Source organism: Coffea arabica, chromosome 1c (genome assembly GCF_036785885.1).
Source record: "Coffea arabica cultivar ET-39 chromosome 1c, Coffea Arabica ET-39 HiFi, whole genome shotgun sequence".
Taxonomy (NCBI): domain Eukaryota; kingdom Viridiplantae; phylum Streptophyta; class Magnoliopsida; order Gentianales; family Rubiaceae; genus Coffea; species Coffea arabica.
This window is the reverse complement of record NC_092310.1, coordinates 51990606-52007847: the sequence shown is the minus strand read 5'-3', so window position 1 is coordinate 52007847 and position 17242 is coordinate 51990606. Positions and strand designations below refer to the sequence as shown.

Sequence of the window (17242 nt, the reverse complement as noted above, 5' to 3'; positions counted from 1 at the left end):
TCATGCACCATGCCAACACGCTGCCAAAATTGCCAAAGGATTCCAAAATTTCAGTAACATTGAGCGTAGAAATTTCTCACACCTCAATATGTTAAAAAAGTTTTTGTTTTCCTCATGCTACAAGGTCAACGTTGCAGTACAATTGGAGGTGATTTTAAAGTTGCATTCTAGAGAAACGTATTACTAATGTAATGGCATTAGTCAAGCTTCAATGACGATTATAAGGGTTATGAAAGGGTCCTTGCTTATCTATCATAACTGACCTACCGTGTTTAAAAATTTCTTTATATGAATCACAAGGGCGCAGACGTATAAAAGTAAGAAAAATGAAATAATAGTCAATGAAGTCGCTAAAAGCAAAAGGTTGCAGATAAATGGTAGCTAGTATTCAATCCAGTCTGATGAAGAAATAATTTTTTATAGCTGATGAGGATAGACTTGACTTGGATCTTCAATTAACTATCAAAAATTTGGGAGAAGGAGGGCCCAAAAATGATACAGAACGAGGGCCTCCGAATTCATCCCTTCCAAAGCTGCCATCGTCCCCCTCTGCCATTTCCAAGTGCATGAAGCCGTCGGATATAAAGACTTGAATATTACAGCAATGATAAACGTTTCAAGTGTCAGTGGCAAGAGTGCAATTGATTATAGTTAACAAGTTCAAAAATGGCTGCGTCAGTTGAGGATAACAGGCTGCTAATGGTGAGAAGAGAAACAGGCCAAATGGTGTCAGCTGAGTTGAAAATGTCATACGATCCAGTTTTACACGTAAAAGTTTGTCCAACTTAATTACCATTTGTTATTTGACATCCAATGAGAATCAATTTATTTCGCAAACTTTGATCTGAAGAATTTCACTCCAAAGCGTTAAACTTACTGATGAGTTGGACCTACTCGCAGTTTTGTCAGTCAAGAACTTCTTCCACATGAAATGGAACTCACACCCTTGGCTGCTCTCTTGATTGCTCATGCAGAAGTCAATTCTCTCTATGCTTTGCATTACGTCTTGTGATCTGAAACAAGATTGATTTCTTCAAACAATAAAATGCAATCCAAGATGAAGAGTGCTGTCGCGGATTGTAGGCAACCAACCGCACATCATGGACAAAAAAATTTCACCTACACGTAATTATTAATTCTCCTACATCAAATTTGTTATAATTGTGCCAGGTATTTTTCAGAGCTTCTAGGTTGTGTGTTATTTGTAAATTTTAGCTCAATAATTTTGAGAACGCACACACATATTCTTTCACCGCCCCTCCCCTTTAGGGTACTATACCAATGAGATTACATTTACCGGTGGATATAGAATAAGAATTATCAACTTTTAAATTATTTTAAGAATTTAAATCATTAAAAATGACGTTGTAAGATATAAGTGTATTAGAATCATGAGTAACACAGCCCAAAAGGAATTGTAACATGTTCCATTCTTGCAAATTGATACTACAAAACTGTCAAAATTTGAAATTATATTTCAATATATATATCTTTATATGTATGTATATATTTCCCGCTAAGATCCTATGTTATATGTTAAGAGCGGGATATAAAAGTATTTGTTCGAAGGAATAAAGGGAATTTATTTAAATTAGTGATATTTGTACATGCAATAGGTGATGGATCTGTATTTATTACTTTTCCAATAGGAAAATAAAAAGATAAGAAACATTTTTTTGGCAATTCCTTTTGTCGTTGCGCAAAAGGTCCCTTTCCAAAGTACTAGGCGTTTGAAATGTACGGTATTGCGCTGGCCGTACTTTTCGTCGACTTAAGATATTTAAACACGATCTGTTTTAAATGGTTGTTGGTTTTAAGTAATCGAAATCACAGGCAACGTAGAGGGGGTAACCAGATTTGACTCTTCTGCAATAAATTTTCTCTTTATATCCGGTAATACACATCGGGACACATCATACATTCAAATATGAATTGTTGAGAAACGAAGAGAAAATCCGAAGCCAAAGCTACCCATGAGGAAATCCGGTACTCCTCTGCTGCCTCATTCATTCTTCTTTCTGAGCTTTCACAAAACCCTATTGAAACATGACAGTGACCTTTGTGGGTGGAGTACAGTGCAGTTTTCTACGCGATCAAGCCAACATGCAGCAAAAAGATTCCAAAATTTCAGCAACGCTCGAGCCCAGAAATTTCTGAGAAATTACAAACACCTCGCAATCAAAAGGAAAAAAAACAAAATTGTTTTCGTCATAGGAAAAGGTCAACATTGCCATACATACTATACTATTGGAGGTTACTTTGTGAGTTTAAAGTCCTATTTGTCAAAAACATATTACCAAGGAAATGATACTAGTCAAGCTTCATTGACGATTATGAGGATCATGGCATGGTTCTCAATTACTTACCATAACATACCATATTTGAAGTTTCCTTAGATTAATGATTTCAATAGTCCTATCGTATTTAATTAGTTACTCAGCTTGTAAAAGTATCTATTATGTTCCTTAACTAATAAGTTTGATTATATATGTTTCATCCAAAGCCATATTTAAATATGATAACTTTTACTCCCTACGTTTGAATTTATATCTGCTTTGCTCCCTGCGTTTAAAAATAAGGCATATTACACCCTTTTAATTGGTTTGATTAAGTATATACTAGTTAGCTAACTTGCCTAGCCAAAAATAACAATTGTATCTTTCTAGCAATTTACATAAACTTAAAAAAAAAAAAAAGTTACTCTTTAGCAAATATCAAGAGTAATATTATCTTGTGTTAACGGAAGTTTGCTAACTTTATTTATTGAAAGGGTAAAATACTAAAAACCTCCTATGGTTTTCACTAAAGTTAGCATACCTTTATTGTTGGAAAAAAAAAAAAAAACTTAAGAATCTGCCTATGCTTTAAAATGGTTTATGAACTTGGACCGGACCCATATGTTAGACAGAAGTGCATGAAATTCCAACAATTACCTCTCTCAAATGTTTATATTACCATTGCTCTTTTTTTTTTTGCGTAGGTTTATATTGCCATTGGCTTTTGTTCTACATTTTCAAGTTTTCCCCTTTTCCTTTCCTTCTTCTTGTATTACCTCAGCCCAACTCTATTAGAATGTTCATTTAACCTGCAATAGTCTTCACGTTCCCTCACCGCTGTCACTACTCCCTCCAAAACTCTTCCCCTGACCAGTGAGGAGTGACCACCACCACGGCCGCTGCCATTACCACCCTTCTCCAGTAAAATCTTGATCAAGACAACACCCGATATTCGACTTTCCAGATCCTATATTAAAAAAAAAGGCCATGAATATCACGCATGAACTTATTTAGGCCGTCAGATAAGAGGACTTGAATGTCACAGCAATGATAAACTTTTTAGTGGCCAGAATGCAATTGATTACTATAATTTACAAGTTCATAAATAGCTAACTGGCTAGTGATAGTGAAAAGAGAAATTGGCTACGTTGAAATGTCATAAAATCCAATTTTACCCGTCAAAGTTTGTCCAGCTTACCATTTGTTATTTGTCCTTAAAAGTGCAATTCATATCAAATATGAAAAAAGGAAAATTTTATTTGCACTCCCATTTTTGTTATTCATACTCCCACTATCATGTTAATAATATAGTTTTCATCATTTATTAGATTATATGATAAAACAAATGGTAGGAGTGCAAATAATAAAATATAGAGTGTAAATAACATTTCCTTCAAAAAAAATGTTTTAGCTTATTAACACAAATTTCGCTCCACCCAATTAATTATCTAATCAGACTGTGAAAATTATTGAGTTGGACGTGTATAAATTGGAGTATCACAAGCAAAGTTACAGTTTACATATGTACATCTAAATTTGTGAGATGCATATAGCTAGAAAAGGGGAAAAAAAATTTTAATTAATAGTTTAAAAAACTTAACTTCGTGTATCTTTTTCCAGAATCTGAGAATTTTCAGCTTGGAAGGTAATTAACACGATTGCACTTGCCACAACATTTTTCAGCGAAAGACTCCATATATCTTAAGTACTTCTTCCACATGAAAAGGGATTCACGTTGTTGAAACAGGAATCTTTCCATTATACTCGCACATATTCCTGTAAAACAAAACTAATATGTAGTCCAAGATGTTAATTACAGTGCAGTTATATGTACAGAGAAGTTATAGATCAGATCATGTGAGTCCTATGTCTTCCTTACGCAGGCTACCTCCAAAATGTCAACGCTTGAAACACTATAAATACCACAGTTTCCCACCTCCCATAAGCCATCAACAAACCAAGCAGCTAGCTAATAGTACTTGCTCCTTTACTTTCTTCTTCTTCACATCCATATATTTCAGCCTCTCCCATACTAACTCCTCTAGTCAATGGCAGACATTGAAGCTCCTTTTGGAAGCTCCATGCATGGAGTAACTGGCAGAGAACAAAGCTTTGCATTTTCTGTAGCTACCCCTGAGACTGTCCCTGCTGAAACCTCAGCAAATTTTGCTTTGCCAGTGGATTCTGAGCACAGGGCAAAAGAAATCAAGATCTTCTCTTTTGCTCAGCCCCACATGAGATCTTTCCACCTTGCCTGGATCTCATTCTTCACCTGTTTCATCTCAACTTTCGCCGCTGCTCCTCTGGTTCCCATCATCCGGGACAATCTTGACCTAACCAGAGCAGACATAGGCAATGCTGGAGTTGCTTCTGTCTCGGGAAGCATTTTCTCCAGGCTAGTAATGGGAGTAGTCTGTGATCTGATCGGGCCGCGATACGGCTGCGCTTTTGTTAACTTGTTAGTAGCTCCTGTTGTTTTCTCTGTTGCATTTGTGTCTTCAGCCGAGGGATACATAGCCGTGAGGTTCATGATTGGATTTTCGTTGGCTACGTTTGTGTCTTGCCAATATTGGACCAGTATTATGTTTAATAGTAAGATTATAGGGCTTGTTAATGGTGTTGCAGCCGGATGGGGTGACATGGGAGGCGGTGTTACCCAACTTCTCATGCCTTTTCTTTTTCAACTGATTAAAATGTTGGGTGCCACCCCATTTACTGCCTGGAGGATTGCCTTTTTCATCCCTGGATGGCTTCATATTATCACAGGGATTATGGTCTTGACCCTTGGCCAAGATTTGCCTGATGGTAATCTCAGTACGCTCCAGAAGAGAGGTGATGTCCACAAAGACAAATTTGCCAAAGTGAGCACTATTTTTTTTTTTCTAGTCAAAGTGACTATAATTTTAAATGTTTGTACTCTTCTCAAGTACAAATATTTTACACATATATACATTATATTTATGTAAAATTATGATCGACCTAGACTGGACCTTTACAAAACCCCATCTGATCAAACCCAAAGAATGAAACAATTAAAAAAAAAAGATAAAGAAAATAGAGGAGATTTTACTTTCTAAATAAAATACTGAAAATTTTAATCTCTTTTCCACCTCCTTTTAGGTGTTTCGTCATGCAGTCACAAATTACAGAACGTGGATATTTTTTCTCATCTACGGCTTCTCCATGGGAGTTGAGCTATGCATAAACAATGTTATTGCAGAATACTTTTTTGACAGGTTTGCTCTATTCTTAATCCCTTGTCTTCAATATATCGGATATCCATTTGTTGCTTCATAAACTCAACCACTAAAATCTTATGCACTTTAATCAGGTTTAACCTGAAGCTACACACTGCGGGAATCATAGCAGCAAGCTTTGGCATGGCCAACTTCGCTGCTCGTCCTTTCGGAGGATTTGCCTCAGACTTTGCGGCAAGAAAATTCGGCATGAGGGGTCGGCTATGGGTTCTTTGGATCGTCCAAACCCTGGGAGGAGTCTTCTGCATCTGGCTTGGTCGCGCCAATTCACTTCCGCTAGCAATTTTAGCCATGATCCTCTTCTCTATTGGAGCTCAAGCCGCATGCGGGGCAGCATATGGAATCATCCCCTTCATTTCTCGACGATCCCTCGGCCTAATCTCCGGCCTAACCGGTGCAGGTGGAAATTTTGGAGGTGGATTGACCCAACTAGTCTTTTTCTCAAGCTCGACATTTTCCACAGCCACAGGCCTAACTTGGATGGGTGTCATGGCGGTGGCGTGCACTCTTCCTGTGGCGCTTGTCCACTTTCCACAGTGGGGAAGCATGTTTTTTGCAGCTTCAAAAGATGCAAAGTATAGTGAAGAATATTACTATGAATCAGAGTGGAATGAGGATGAGAAACAAAGAGGGCTGCACCATGGAAGTCTCAAGTTTGCTGAGAATAGCAGATCAGAACGTGGGAAGAGGCAGGTGATTGCTTTAGCGGCAACACCTCCTCATTCCACACCTAACCATGGGTGACGTTTGTTGCATGGAAATTAGTCAATGATAAGTAAGCTAAGAAAACTAAGGATCTTCTGGATTCCATACGAATAAGTAAACAAACCTTGTAAAATAGTTGGTGTTGCTTATAGACGCTAATTAACCAGTCTGAAAGCATCGAAGTGATCGAGAGAGTGTATCTGCAGCTAGTTGTTTGCAACATACATCCATGATCGATCTGCCGGAGTATTTCAACTTACTCCTATGTGTTACTGCCTCGTTATGTAACTTCCAATAGTGATATGAATCGTTGACTGGTTTGTCTTATTCCTGTTATGAGCTAGATTGAAGTACTACTGCTATCCTTTGACTTATTTAGGTATCTTGGTAAACCAAGCTGAACAGGAGGAGGATGCTGAGAGAAATCCAAATACCATTTTACCCTTGGATGAGAAGAACCTATCTACCATTTTTTGTCTCCATTTTCTTTTACATTTTTTTTCCCTTTTTCTGGTTCTTCTAATCTAGATTCTAGAAAGTACTCTGCTCTGCCAATCGAGTTAATTTGAAATTAAATGGAAGAGTGTACACATTGACGATTTAGTTTATAGAAAATATGAACGTTGCAGACACTTTGTGATTGAAATTTACAGAATCATGAATAAGGACGGACACAGAATTTTAAATTAGGGGCCCGCGAACAGTGAAGCCAAGAATAACCCGAAAAAAATCATAACAAATGAAGCACACTAAAAACAAAAGTTAAATAAATGATAACTAGCAAATAAATATTTTTAATAATAGAAGACATTGTTTAAAGCAAATTATGAAAGTTAGACTTGTCTTTAGGAAGATTGGATGTTTGAAATGAGTTATATGATTTTTTTTTTTTTTACTTCTACGGTTTTTTTAAGTTCAAGTTAATCTTGTACAAATATAATTCCAGCTGTGATTGAATTTCCCTTAATTTGTCATTTGTTTTATATTTGTATAATATTTTCCTAATGTAAACAGAGACTGTTTGGCTAACTAGTGTCGACTGGGCACTCTAAGGGGTGGGGGGGGGGGGGGGGTTCAAGTGTAAGTTTTTTAGAAAAGTATATAGTTAATTCAGAAAAGTGTCACAATCCAGGAGTGCAATAAATATAAATGTGTGTATTTGCATAGTTTTATTTAGGTGTGATTAATAGGCACCCATTAGAAAAAAAAATCATAACAAGAAACTAAGAGTTCATTTATTTTAGGAACTTACATAAAGAGAAGTTAGTGTTTCCTTAAGATAATATTTGAAAATTTTCTGATATTAATATCATAGTTGCAATAATGGTAAACTACAAGAAACTAGAGCTGGTTTCTTGTAGGTTACTTTTAATATAAGGACAGTGGAGTTAGCTTTTTTATACATTGTTAGTGTACAAAATTATTTTTTTTTTTACACTAGCAGGGTCAAATCATTGCCACATTATATGAATTTAAATTTAAATTTAAATCCATATATATGTGACATACATCCATAGCTACTAGTATAAAAAAAATACACTATACTGTCAGTGCATAAAAAATTAATCCTTAGTATATTATGGGATACTTTTAATGGAGTAATAAAATAAACAACATAGTTAACGATAAACATGTTGGGAGGCAAAGTGATAGAGTTCTAATTAAAAAATAATACTCTATGAAGAATTTTTGAAAAGTTTGGAGGACGGCTGCCCCTGTCAATTAGAACCTATCTAGTTTGAAAAGTTTGGGAACCTATGATGAACCATTAATTCTCTCAAACCTATCATCATTTTATCTTCTTATATATTCCTAAATTTTATATGTCTCTATTTCTTATATTTATTTGGGTATTTCTATTCCTGTGCCCTTAGCACGCATGATAAAAGGTGGTTTTCTAGGTTTTAGTTATGTAGAAAAAAATTTTGGATAAAGTTTGCTAAATTCAAGTGATGGATGATAATATTTAAAATTTGAAGTGACTCCATGCTCTATATTTTGTGTGCTTATCCTGTGTTCTAAAGGCACAAAATTTTTAAAAAAAAACTTATTTGGTAAAAAGACATTGATGTAAAATTTGAAATTATAGGTGACAAAAAGTACGATTGAGAGAGTGTTATTTATTATCGCTTAGACACTTGCAATTTTTTAAAAATTTTAGGCGACAAATGGTATGCATCTATATTCTATAACTATCAAAGTTCCATAGTTTATTATACTAATATAATCCTAAGTTTATTACATAACTAATAACTATTGTACGAAAGTAAATTCTACTAACAGTTAATGCGATGCGTTATCTGAAATGTTGTGCATATTTCTAGATGTGAACTAATACCATCTATAATGTTATGGATACTTCTATCACCTGAGAAATTTTCAGCATTGGAAAGTACCCACAAATTAAAATGATATAGATGACAATTAAGATCTTAGAAACTACAGTTTATCATCCATCCAATCATAATAATATATACATTTATAATATATAATATATGGATTAATCTTTCCTACACCGACAGTGTATACACTGTCAACATTGGATGAATGACAATTATATAAAAGTTGAAATTCATGTCATATATGGATTAATCATATATATATATATATATATATATATATATATATATATATATAATTTACTCTTAGAGATAAGGACGTATGAAAAGTCCACCCTTTCGTTGGCAACAAGTACGGCAACTTATTATATGCAAAAATTGATAAGTTGACTTAGTCATATAAATTATACAGCGGTAGGATCAGGCCACCAGACCAAGAAAGAAACTACAGAGACCCATTAAATGGGGCAGATAAAAGTTAAAAGGAACGTGCATGCTTAGCTGCGTTCGTCGTCCACCATTCATTGTACTTGCACATTTCTTCCTCGGACAGTCAATAAAGAAACCGTCGTTTACCCAAAAAATAGATAAAGAAATTAAGGTACAATGTGATTCTCCTCTGTGTAAACTGTAAAGCCATCCTCTGACTTTTCGAATCGAATATTTGTTTGGTTGAACGTGAATTCTCTGTGATGAAAAAAGAATACCCCAAATTCCATGGCAAGTTGGACGGTGTGGTAGGAGGAAAGTCGTGCATTTTCCTCCTATCTAGTTCTTTTTTTGTTGAAAAAAAATATAAATTTCAGTAATATCTCATGTCTGTCATTTTTTTTGTTGGAACCCTTTTTCGGAAAGCAGCTACAATTACAATAGAGGGTAGAAGTCTTGAGAGAATGTCATTCCTTCATCTACACAGGATCTAGTAAGCAAATTTGATCTGAACTAACAGATGCAGGTGAATTTGGAGTCTTTCAACCATCAAAAAAAAAAAAAAAACTGCAAATTGGTGATTCAAGCTTCACAGTTGCATTGAAGAAAGTGAAGCTAAAGCACATCTTATCATGCCTTGGGACTAATTAAAGTATTAGACCCTGCATTTTGTTAAGAATACAACTCCGTGAAAGCATACGAGCCTTACAGTCAGCAATGAAATTATTAAAGTTGTGGGAGGAATCCTTCAGCATATATTCAGACGAAAATTATGCTGATGCATGGTCGGAAATTAAATTCTACACCAGGTGGGGTTTAAAAGCTAAATACCATGTAAAGCTCCGTCTTAGACAGAACTCAAAAGATTCAGAAGAAGAAGAAAAGAATTGTTACAAATCTGATAGGTTGCTTCACATGTAGAGTTTCCCAAACAGGTGTACGGTCATACCCTGATAGCATTTCAGCACATTCATCCGTACTTATATTTATGTCCTCACTACGATTCCTACCAACTAATTAACATTAAAGTTCAGCATGATTCAAGGGCCCTTGTCAGCTTGATTTGATTACTGCAATTGCAAGCCTGTTTCTTTGACTAGCATTCTTAAATCACATACATGAACTGGCTTATACCCCGTTCAAAAGACTGAAAAAGCATATTCTTGATCCTTTGGCACCCTTGGAGACATGAAGATAATGTCATTATGTCGACGTAGCTTAAACCATTTCTTCATTATAAGAAGCACTAGGACAGCTGATAGTTCAGTTGCTTCCTCATATAGCCTATGTATGGGCTAATCAAGCTGATGATATTTTATGCTAGTCCTACTTCAGTAGTCATTCACAATTTAGGAAGCACCGTCAGAAGTTGAGGCATGAAAAACTTGCAGGAAAGGGTGCCTTCAACAGGAAAGATTAACTAGTTAACGTTATAGTTCCTAATTTAGTTGCACCGATTCATATACACACTTGTACTACCAGCTTTAAGATAGATCACCTGAAGTCGTTTATGAATGGCTATATAGAGGGTCTGCATTGGGCAACTTCAGTAACAAAACTACAAAAGGGTTTGATTCTCATTCGTACTGAACAAAGCAAAGGTAGTAGCATATTATATCTCAATACAAATTGCATTCAGTTAAAAAACTACAACAGCCACGGCCAAGTTTTGAACTGAACAGGACTCAATTCTCAATCTGTCTGAGCACTGATGCCATGTCTCAAGAGCCCCGGATATATACACCAAATCATTTCAAGCTTCAAAAAATGTAATGAATGCACAGCAAATCGTTTCTTGTAAACATGAAACAACTAAAGTAGCGTTGTGAAAAGGAAAAAGGTAAAAGCAACTCAAGCTCCTACAAATTTGTCTATACATAGAAATTGCAAGCAATTACGTACAAAAAGACTTGTCCTTTTTGTTTTTTAGGCGCGTAAAAAGACTGGCTTTTCCAGGGACTTCAAATAAAGAAAAAGACTGGCATTGATTTGCTTGAAGCACCTTCTCGAGTCTTGATGGCGTTTAGCTGATCGATGCAATGAGAAACAGAGCTCAATTAGAACCACCGAAATTTCAGTTAATCTAGAAGCTAAGCTTCCCTGTGCCACCACAATTACTACAAGATCGAGAAGAAGAGCATTTTGTGCAATAGCTCCACTTTTTTGGAAGCCTGTTGAATTGAAGCACATGACTCTTGTTACTATTTTCCAAAATACAGAAATTTGTAGAGAAAGAGAAGGGAGGAGGTACATCAATTTTACCCAGCTGTGTATCTGGTAGCTGCGTTCTTTGCCATCAATCTTGCTCTCTCAGCACTTTCCTCTGAGAGTTTCTTTAGCACAAAGCCTTCTCCTTTGCATTCTGGACAAACACCAGAACCGCCACAGTCATCACAAATTTTTGTGGAGGCCTGTACCAATAACAAGGATCACACTTCAAAGAAATGCCTGCCTACAGCACGAGTAAAGGCAGGATTTAACTGCAAAGCTAATGGTCTTCTGTTTTTCCTTAACTGTTGGGTTAGGTTTTTTTGACGGTCTCTGTAGTTCCACAGAGGAAATAGATCAAGGCAGAATATATATCCATTAAACCAAATAGGAGATATTCTAAATTTCGAATCATAGGCTACTGAGATGCATAGAGGTTATCTATCCCATATGATAAAATTCTTCACTTTGATATAGATGGGAATAAGTCTCACAACAATAAACAGTTTTTTAGCTTAAGCTTTCAACAGACATAATGGAAAAATCACATCTATAAGAACGACTTACATTTGATTTAGCAATGCACAAGAACTTGAAAAGCTCTTGATAGATATTCTACTTCTCTGGTTACATTAGTGTTATGTGCAACATTACCTCTGAAGTCTCATAAGAACTGTGATTAGTTGTTATTCAAGTTCTTAATAGATATTCTACTTCTCAGGTTAGATTAACGCTATGCGCAACATGGCCTCTTAAAAGTCTCATAAGAACTGCGATTAGTTGTCATACACACCTCAGTTGTTTCAGAAGCTTCCGTTCTTCTTTGAAGAAGAGTAGCTGCCGCACCTACAATGGTAGCAGCAACTGCAATAGAAGCAGCTGTTTCTGGTAGAGCACAGAATATTCTGCATGTTCTGCACTCTGGTTGGTTTAACTTCAACACTGAAGGAGAATAAGTACTTCTCTGGAGCACTTTACAGCTATTGCGTTTGATTTGTCTCGCTGCTTATAATATCAAAAGTCAGGTCAGCAACAGCCACTGATGATTTTGAGCAGTTGACAAGATATAGTGCAAAATCTTGTAAAACAGAGATCCGTAAAGTTAAAAATGAAAAGAAAAAAAATGCAGGAAATCTGTCACGAGAGGGACATCTTAGCAACTCTAACCAAACCTCAAAGACATCAATTTTCACAATATAGCAGTAGAGGTATTATCCACAGTCAAGCGGAGTTCATTGCACCAGCAAGATCAGAAGCGCAGAGATCAATCCAGTTTTTCTAGCCAACTGTAAATGAGCTGTGAGCTGACAGACACATCAGAATGAGCAAGTTCATGTTGTGAATATTGCATAGAATTAACAAAGATATAGAACTTTCAAATGCATGTTTGTGACACCAACTGGCAATACATCATCAAAGCACATTTTGAATAGCATGTATCAAATTGTCTTATGTGTCCAAGTTCGCATTTATGGTCTAGCAATTGAGGGTAGTCGAACATGCATCTGTTTACCTGGTCTCATCAGCAAGGACGTAGCACCAGGTATCAGACATTCTCTGAGTTAAAAAGAAGAAAACAAGGTTTGCACTAAAGATAGAATGATCGTCTTGAAGTTATCGCCATCTCTGTGTATTTCACAACACCAAAGTCAAAGATTCATACTCAGTCAGCACTCTGTCATTTTGGTGGCGTTTAAAGGAATCATAGAAAAAGCAATTTTGAGGACACTAGCAAAGCTTTATCTCTCGCATAAAGCACAGAGCTCCATCCCAGCTTGTCTTCCCAGTTTTCATTTTATTCTTAAATTTGATTGTCTTTGGTTCAACCTATAGAAATTGGGATTTCGTAGATCTAGGTACCGTCTTTTTATCAGAGAATGGTGAGCATGCATAGAACTAGAAATCTTTAACCATTAGAGAGACTTGTTTAACTGTGACCATTCAGTAATCCTAGACAAGTTAGATATTATTAGCTCAAAACAGCACAAGAAAAGGTATTCTCATTAAATCAAGACATGGCATTACATCATTGTCAGTTATTTTTTAATCCTCCCTTTCATTGCGAACCAAATTATGATAAGGAAATGGACATCCAAACTGTTTCATTATTCATTACAGACACTTCAGTCCCCAACTATCAATTGAAACTTTATGCCTCACCATTAAATATGACCACATCCTTCTACCATGCTTCAATTTTCATCTTACTAATCAAGAGTATTAAACAGGGGACAGTTTCCTCCAACAAACTACACCACCTCATTAAGTATCGATCTTTATTGACAGCATTTTAACATTTCTTCTTCAGCTCTGCTCCCCAGCAACTTTCAAGGATCAACAAACATATACAGTCATTAAAAGGTATATAAGAGAAAACCTACCAGAATGTGCATCTAACTATATCTTGAATTTATAATATATCAGCAACCCTCTTGAAGTGTTGTTCACCACCCAACAACAACAAACTGCAAACCTCTTGCCCCATTTTAATTAGTGCTGTGAAATTAACTAGCCATCTAATCCGTTTATTTTTTAGAACTGTGCACAATAGATATCCCTTCTTGGTTAAGTCCTTCTATCCTTAAATAAGTTGCAACTACTTGACGCTGGTGATTCAAACAATTAGAAACCAGAAACCAAACATCAAATTGCGCTCAAATTCAACACTTGCTTGAAAAAACCTAACAAAAGGCACCATATCTAACTTCCTTATCTACCCATAAATGACTTATCCTAAAAGTTTAAATCAATCCCAGTTATTACCAAATAAATAAATAAATCCCACTAATTATAAGTTCGGGTGAAGTTTTTACTGCAATCTATAATGAACTCAAGAATCCCATTTACAGCACATGCATCAAAGATTCCATTTTTAACTAGACAGTACGCTCATATTATACAACAACTCACTCAACTACCGCCGCCAGCAGCAATGGGTAACAATGGATAAGTTCAACAGATGGCAGTAGTAGGCAGAAGGTAAGTAGAAAGTCACAATTAAAAAACAAACTAGTATCTCCCAGCATATGCTGCAAAATTCTCAACTTATCCAGATGGGATTTTAAAGAAAAGAAAGGACATTGAGGAGAAAATTTACTATCTTTACTGTCGAAGGAAGCAACTGATACAACCGTACTATGCAACCTGAGCTCCATTTTGGAATGATTCCTTTTCTCCCCGGTGTGTCAATCAAGTGCCTTATCTTGGAATGGTTTAGGAATTCTGCCTTCAGCCTTCCGCTGTTGATATCAGGATTTGGAGTATCAAGAAAGACTAGCAGTATATGATTTGCATAATGCCCTCAGTTTTACCAAAAATTTTAATTTGCCTTTTTAGCACTTTCCAAGACAAAATTACAAATCCCTGTATTATTATCAAAATCTCCAAGTGTGCTTTTGTTTTCCTTAACCACTGGTATTCCTTTTCTACAATGTTTAATTTTCTAATTTCCAAAATTCACCCCCCTTTTCTATCAGATACAACACACAATTGAGAATGAAATTTTACCCTTGCTCATTTTGATACGAGAAGTAAATACTCAAGCTCTGCTTCCGAATATATGCTTACCTGTATCTCTTTGTTGCTAGGCGCATATGGTAAATTATGCATTAATAATTTTTGGTGGATAGCTTAAAATTCTATCCGGATAGAACTCTGGCGGACCAGTAAATTTTTTTACTAGTTTAGCCAAGACTACAACTTCCAAAACATAATGCATAAAAGTAAAACAGAGAATGGTGGAAAGGGGAAAGGGTTAGTTAAGAGGAAGTCTGTACACTTATTGATTTGCCTAGGCCTGTCAACGGGTCGGGTCTAGATCCGGATCCGGATCGGATGTGTGAAATTATTGCGGGTATGGGTAGGGATTTAATTCCGTTTTCTGGATCCGTTTTGTCAAACAAAAAACAGGTCGGATACGGAATATAGTATTCCGACCCGTATTAGACCCGGATCCGGATATAAATGAATTAATAATTTAAAAAATATATATTTATCAATATAATTTGATTAGGGTGATGTATTTTAATAAAATTAATTTGATTTCTTTTCTTATTTGATTTTTTCTTTGCATTAGTTAGAAATTAGTTTACAAATATATTTTTTTTCTCATTTTTATTAGAAATTATAAAATTTGATAAATTTGTTCGGATAGACCCGGATCCGGATCCGGAACATAGAATAAAAGACCCGTCGGATAAACTGGTCGGATCCGGATCCGGCATAGTAATTCGAGTCCGGATCCGAAATAATGAATTCCGGCCCGAACCCGACCCATTGACAGCCCTAGATTTGCCGCCCAAATCATTACCAAGATCCATCTATTGTTATACCAAACCCTGTTCCTTTTCACCTTCCCAACTACTGTACACTAGTATTACAAAGTTGCAAACTTGCAATACACTTGTACTGTACCAGTTAATGTGGTTGTGGCAAACCCTTGTTATGATCATTCAAAAATTTCAGCTTGGCATTGTTGGGTTTTTGCCACGTGGCATAATTGTTTGATCTCCTGTCCAAGTTGTATTGAAGAGGAACACGTGTGAACTTTAAACAAGAGAAAAAGCCTTGCATGTCAGGTCTTGTTCATGGGCTTCCACCCTTCCACAAGTTGGGGTTGTGGTAATTGTGGGGTTGACTTAGGAAAGTCGACTATGGTTACATTTTATTTTGGTCAATGACCTTTAAGTTCTGTTTGATAAAATTAAATTTAAATTTTTTTGGAGTCTGAATTCTGAAATTTAAATATTAAAATAATTAATTTGTTGAATTTTAAATACTGAAAAAGAAATATATGAATGTTTGAATTTTAATACTAAACCTATTTATACTTTTTGATAAATATTTATAACTGAATGCTTAATAAGTTAAATTTGAAAATTTTGCCCCTATATCTTTTCATCCAAAAAAAAAAATAGAACCTATGATTCAATTAGATTAAAATTTTTAGGTATGAAAACGACAATATTTATTTTTAAATCAAATTAATATAAAAGATGAAATATATTATATGAGAAGTATGGAAAAGATGTGAAAGTCATTAAAAAGGGAGACAAGAAAAATAGAAAATCATTAGATGGAGAATATTAGGTTGTTTAATTAGATAAGAATTTTGAACATAATTAATAAATAATGGTAGATTTGGTAGATAAGATCAGGTAGTTGAAGTAATTCTATTGATTCTTATCAGAATTAAGCATTCAATTAGGATTCTTGTGCTGGAAAAAATACATACAAGTTCAGCACCACTTAACAAATTCAGCAAATGGATTTTCATTTATCAAACAGTCAAACATCTGAATGTCTGAAAAAGTTCAGATTCAGCACTTTTTTATGTTATCAAACAGGCCACTACTTGAGAGATTTTCAATTTTTTTTTTCCGTCAAACGGCAATGTAACTTGGGAGATTTTTTTTGTTTAGGAAGGGAAGTGAGAGAAAGAGGAAGGTTTCTGTTATTTGGAAGATTTTTGAGGATCCAAAAGAAGAGAAACCAACTGATTTGAAAGGAGAGTTTAAATCAATTGATTTGGAAGGAGAGTTTTGTAGCTACAGTTAAATAAAGTTTCCATCGGTCTGTCCAAATATTGGGGGGGAAATGAAGGAAAGCTGGCAGAAGCTTGATAAATCTTATGAAAATATCAATTCTGCCCTTATATAGTTATTGAATAAAATTTTAATTGCATACATGTCTAAAATTATTTCAAATCTCTTCCCTTATTTTCTCTCCTCTTCTTTTCTATCGTAGCTCAATATTTCTCATCTTTTCTTTTCGATCCTAAACTCCCAAACTAAGCATTATCATTAGAAACTTGCATTGGCTCTTCCAAGGTCTTCAAAAAGGTTAAAAAGATGTTAATAATTAATGCTAGTGGCCAGGGCAGTGTTTGATCTTTATAAGAGTAAACCAATTCAGTTTCTCCTATTGAAGCTCCATAAATGCTCTTTAAAACCTTGCCCGCCTGGACGGCCCCAACACTAGCTGCACTTAAAAGTGCTTTCGTGGTAGCTAATAGGTTTTAAATACAAAC

General features: G+C 35.4%; 2 protein-coding genes across 7 annotated transcripts; one reads left to right on the top strand and one right to left on the bottom strand.

Moving 5' to 3' along the window:
• Positions 1-4240: 4240 nt before the first annotated feature.
• On the top strand, positions 4241-6497 carry LOC113726787 (high affinity nitrate transporter 2.4-like). Its single transcript, XM_027250694.2, has 3 exons — positions 4241-5137; positions 5397-5512; positions 5608-6497. The coding sequence occupies exons 1-3, from the start codon at positions 4325-4327 to the stop codon at positions 6275-6277; spliced, it is 1599 nt and encodes a 532-aa protein (XP_027106495.2). The 5' UTR covers positions 4241-4324; the 3' UTR covers positions 6278-6497.
• A 4226-nt stretch (positions 6498-10723) lies between these two features.
• On the bottom strand, positions 10724-14939 carry LOC113727398 (uncharacterized). Of its 6 annotated transcripts, none has more exons than XM_027251546.2 (5): positions 14782-14939; positions 14312-14453; positions 12008-12219; positions 11269-11417; positions 10724-11177 (listed from the first exon to the last, which is right to left on the bottom strand). In XM_027251546.2, exons 2-5 carry the CDS (start codon positions 14367-14369, stop codon positions 11090-11092), a joined length of 507 nt encoding a protein of 168 aa, XP_027107347.2. In that variant the 5' UTR covers positions 14370-14453; positions 14782-14939; the 3' UTR covers positions 10724-11089. The 6 variants fall into 6 exon arrangements, with proteins under 6 accessions (XP_027107347.2, XP_027107356.2, XP_027107379.1 ...); XM_027251555.2 differs by having other exon boundaries at positions 14722-14935; XM_027251578.2 differs by lacking the exon at positions 14782-14939 and having other exon boundaries at positions 11258-11417; positions 14312-14715.
• Between the last annotated feature and the right edge of the window lie 2303 nt (positions 14940-17242).

Bases quoted from the DNA above. Each gene is read 5' to 3' on its own strand.
- LOC113727398 (XM_027251546.2), bottom strand. From the start codon at position 14,369: ATGGAGCTCAGGTTGCATAGTACGGTTGTATCAGTTGCTTCCTTCGAC. The intron at 12,220-14,311 runs GTAAATTTTCTC...TGATATTATAAG, and splicing joins TTCCTTCGACAGTAAAGATA to CAGCGAGACAAATCAAACGC. The intron at 11,178-11,268 runs GTAAAATTGATG...TCAATTCAACAG, and splicing joins GCTACCAGATACACAGCTGG to GCTTCCAAAAAAGTGGAGCT.
- LOC113726787 (XM_027250694.2), top strand. From the start codon at position 4,325: ATGGCAGACATTGAAGCTCCTTTTGGAAGCTCCATGCATGGAGTAACT. The intron at 5,138-5,396 runs GTGAGCACTATT...ACCTCCTTTTAG, and splicing joins ACAAAGACAAATTTGCCAAA to GTGTTTCGTCATGCAGTCAC. The intron at 5,513-5,607 runs GTTTGCTCTATT...CACTTTAATCAG, and splicing joins GCAGAATACTTTTTTGACAG to GTTTAACCTGAAGCTACACA.